General features: G+C 38.7%; 1 protein-coding gene across 1 annotated transcript; it reads left to right on the forward strand.

Moving 5' to 3' along the window:
• Positions 1-569: 569 nt before the first annotated feature.
• On the forward strand, positions 570-3,629 carry LOC140827006 (purple acid phosphatase 2-like). Its single transcript, XM_073189573.1, has 8 exons — positions 570-881; positions 961-1,164; positions 1,284-1,395; positions 1,797-2,026; positions 2,098-2,236; positions 2,387-2,607; positions 2,711-2,832; positions 2,936-3,629. The coding sequence occupies exons 1-8, from the start codon at positions 699-701 to the stop codon at positions 3,147-3,149; spliced, it is 1,425 nt and encodes a 474-aa protein (XP_073045674.1). The 5' UTR covers positions 570-698; the 3' UTR covers positions 3,150-3,629.
• The last annotated feature ends 281 nt before the right edge of the window (positions 3,630-3,910 follow it).

Raw genomic sequence — 3,910 nt, forward strand, 5'->3', positions numbered from 1 at the left:
GTGTGTAATAAATGAGAGTATTAAATGTTCATTAATATCTGAATGAATGAATAAAATGCAAAACCTGGTATTTATAGTAGAAGCAATAATGATGACCTCGTTTTTTGGGATGTGAGCATTAAATATACTAGGGCGGCTGATTATACCCTATTTATTCTGACATGTCAAATCGTACACTAGTCATATCACATCTGTCTAGTCACCCATTAATGTTAACCAAAGAAAAACAGATCGGCAGCGTGCATTCTATTAAGTCAACGTCATTAAATGCTTCCCTCGCATCGAGGTGTCAGAGGAGATAATTGCGCCAGAACTCGGGTGCTATGTCTTGAATTGACAACCCGGGGGATGAGCTGTCCTGATCAGGGCATCGCTCATGGGCCTGACCCATGACCCGAGAACACCCGGTATCCATCAATGGCCCGGGATATATCGGGGCATCATCAGGTATATTCTTATTTTCAACAAAACTCACGTTTTACTTGCCACCAATCATTCAATTCAATTCCCGACATGCATTTAATTCATTTAGCCCACATTCCTTTCCCACAATTGTACATATAGCGCGCACAGCTCCTCGCCAATTGTATGCTTGAACCTTAGAAAAACGTTTGCAGCTTTTGTTGAGGAGGGTAAAGACAGAGGGAGAGGAAGCTAGAGGTGCACAGGCTCTTGTTCTTGGTGCACAAGATAACGAAATGGGTGGTGCGCCGGGAACGACCACGTTTGTGCTGGCTTTTCTGGGTGTTGTTATGAATGCTGCGGTTCTGTGCAATGGAGGATCAACCAGCGGGTTCGTGCGGAAAGTGGAGAAAACAATTGATATGCCTCTTGATAGTGATGTCTTCCGTGTGCCGCCGGGCTACAATGCGCCCCAACAGGTTTACTTATCCCACCATTTTTGCCTTCCCTCCAAGCTTTTTTTCAATATACATCCGATATTGATTATTGTGTTTGAAGGTACATATAACACAAGGTGATCATGAGGGAAAAGGAGTGATTATATCGTGGGTTACAATGGATGAGGCTGGTTCGAGTACAGTTTGGTATTGGACCGAAAACAATAAGCAGCTCAAGAACAAAGCTGAAGGAAATGTGACCAAATACAGATATTACAATTATACCTCTGGTTATATTCATCATTGCGTTATCCAGAAACTAGAGGTGAATTAACTGATTTATTGTTTCTTTGAGTTGTCAGTAGTACTATATCTAGCTCTAGAGGAATATATATATATATATATATATAGTAAAAATGATGTATTCACTTTTTTGTGGGGCAGTATGACACCAAATATTACTATGAGCTTGGAGTTGATCCGGTTACAAGGAGGTTTTGGTTTGTTACGCCGCCTGAAGTTGGCCCCGATGTGCCATACACTTTTGGACTCATTGGTATGACATTCTTTCTAAGTTGTACGTATAAATAGTTGGTTGTATAGATCAATAGTTCTTTATCAGAAAGGTCGAAATGATTGCTCTACGATCAGAGCTGGGGGAAAATGTGATTTGAGATATTCATGTAGTATACTTTGATAAATCCACACCACTTGTGAATTTCGAAAAGGCTAAATTTTTTATAATTTGTAATCTCGCGAATGAAATACAACTCCCTGCCAACAGAACTTGAAGGTCACGAGTCTATCCTGGCATTATGAGATTTTATAGTTGTGAATAAGTTTTGTTTTTGTTTTTTTTGCCCCTCTTGACTTGGACAAGAGGGTCTCATTGAATATTTTTTGTGTTCTGTTTTTGCAAGTTTTCCAGATTCAACTACTTGGTTTTTTTTATTGCAGGTGATCTTGGCCAGACATATGACTCCAACATTACACTTACACATTATGAGAATAATCCGCAGAAGGGACAGACTGTATTGTTTGTCGGGGATTTGTCTTACGCTGACCACTACCCTTTTCATGATAATGTGAGATGGGATACGTGGGCACGATTTGTTGAGAGAAGTGTTGCTTATCAACCTTGGATTTGGACCGCCGGAAATCACGAGATTGATTTCGCTCCAGACATTGTAAGTTTGCTTCATCAGTTTATAACACTTGAAAATATTCAAATTCATTGGAATTTGATATGCTTTTGCAGGGCGAGACGAAGCCCTTCAAGCCTTTTACTCGTCGGTACCATGTCCCTTACGAAGCATCTGATAGTTCAGCTCCCTTGTGGTATTCTATCAAGAGGGCTTCGGCATACATTATCGTTTTGTCCTCGTATTCTGCATACGGTAAGCATGTAGGATATGAGCTAGTAATCATTCGGTGCAGAAAATGAGGTGATATGAATATTGAACTGGCAAAAAGAATTATCCTAGCTCAAATTTTATTTGACATGTGATCTAATGCATCATATGTCGTTGGTTTTTGCCCTCTTTAAGGAAAATATACTCCTCAGTACCAATGGCTTAAAGCCGAGCTACCAAAAGTTAACAGAAGTGAAACACCATGGCTGATTGTTATGACACACTCTCCATGGTACAACAGCTATATCTACCATTTCTTGGAAGGGGAATCCATGAGAGTCATGTTTGAGGCATGGTTTGTTAAGTACAAAGTCGACGTGGTTTTTGCCGGTCACGTTCATGCGTACGAAAGATCGGTATGCACATTTTCCTTTTCATTATTATCTTTCATGGATTTTTTCTCTCATTTTCAACATCGCCGGTGCTTATAATAAACAAGTTCTTATCGTGTATTTGCAGGAACGTATTTCTAATATTGCATACAACGTTGTCAATGGGTTGTGCACGCCCGTGCACGATTTGTCCGCCCCTGTGTACATAACCATTGGAGATGGAGGGAATATTGAAGGCTTGGCCGTAAAGTATGACTACCAGTTTACCAAGATTCAATCCTGCATGCTTTAATTCACGTTCAAGACCAGATGAAATGAAAAGGCTAACATATTCTTGATGTTTATATTGCAGCATGACAGAACCACAGCCTGAGTACTCAGCTTTTAGGGAGGCGAGCTTTGGCCACGCCGCTTTCGATATCAAGAACAGAACCCATGCTTACTACAGTTGGCACCGGAATCAGGACGGATATGCCGTACAATCTGATTCCATGTGGTTTTACAATAGATACTGGCATCCTGTCGACGACTCTACCAGCTCAGAATCTCGATTCACCGGAATTTAACTCTTTTCTCCAATTCAGTACTCTCTCTCCTCTATATATATATATATATATATATATATATATATATATATATAAATGTATATATAAATGTGTGTGTATGTGTTTGTGTGTGCCCCTAGGGCATAGGACGTGTGGTAAGAGTCTGGAGAGAAGGACTGTTAATCCATGTTGGTAAGAGTTCGAGTCTCGGCTCTCCCTTTATAGTGAATTGCTCCAGCCAACCTCTCCTCTGAGTACCTGCTGTCGATGCATAACCCTGATTTACTTCTCTTCATGCCGGAGCTTGGGGCGGCTCTGTGTAGAACCCTCGAGGGTGGGCTTCACCCTTTATATGTGTGTGTGTGTTGAATTAAGTTACTATTTAATAACCTCCTTTTATCTGTATCTTTATGTTCAGAGTGAGTTTGTTTTTAATAAAGTAAATATTACAAATAATTCAGCATTATTATTAAATAAAACATATGTCCATTCTAACCATCATTATATATTTTTAGATACCGTTTCATTCGTTAGAGTTATGATAGATGTTGTATGATACAGAAATGATAAAATCAACGTATAGAGAACATAATAATTTATAATTATAATTTTTCGTAAAACTTGATTTAAACATTAGATGAAATAAATGTGTAATCAACTAAGATCTCGTGTTTTATACTAAACAATGACTTGTCATACATACAAGTATCTGGACGCATGTTTTTATTTTTTTTTTAAATTTTGTTAGAGTTCAATTTTATTTATATTAAAATAAAGATAAT

The sequence above is a fragment of the Primulina eburnea genome, chromosome 3 (genome assembly GCF_022965805.1).
Source record: "Primulina eburnea isolate SZY01 chromosome 3, ASM2296580v1, whole genome shotgun sequence".
Lineage (NCBI taxonomy): Eukaryota > Viridiplantae > Streptophyta > Magnoliopsida > Lamiales > Gesneriaceae > Primulina > Primulina eburnea.

Excerpts from the sequence above, each read along its gene's own strand:
- LOC140827006 (XM_073189573.1), top strand. The coding sequence starts at position 699 with ATGGGTGGTGCGCCGGGAACGACCACGTTTGTGCTGGCTTTTCTGGGT. Across the intron at positions 882-960 it reads GCTACAATGCGCCCCAACAG|GTACATATAACACAAGGTGA; the intron begins GTTTACTTATCC and ends TTGTGTTTGAAG. Across the intron at positions 2,237-2,386 it reads GTCCTCGTATTCTGCATACG|GAAAATATACTCCTCAGTAC; the intron begins GTAAGCATGTAG and ends GCCCTCTTTAAG.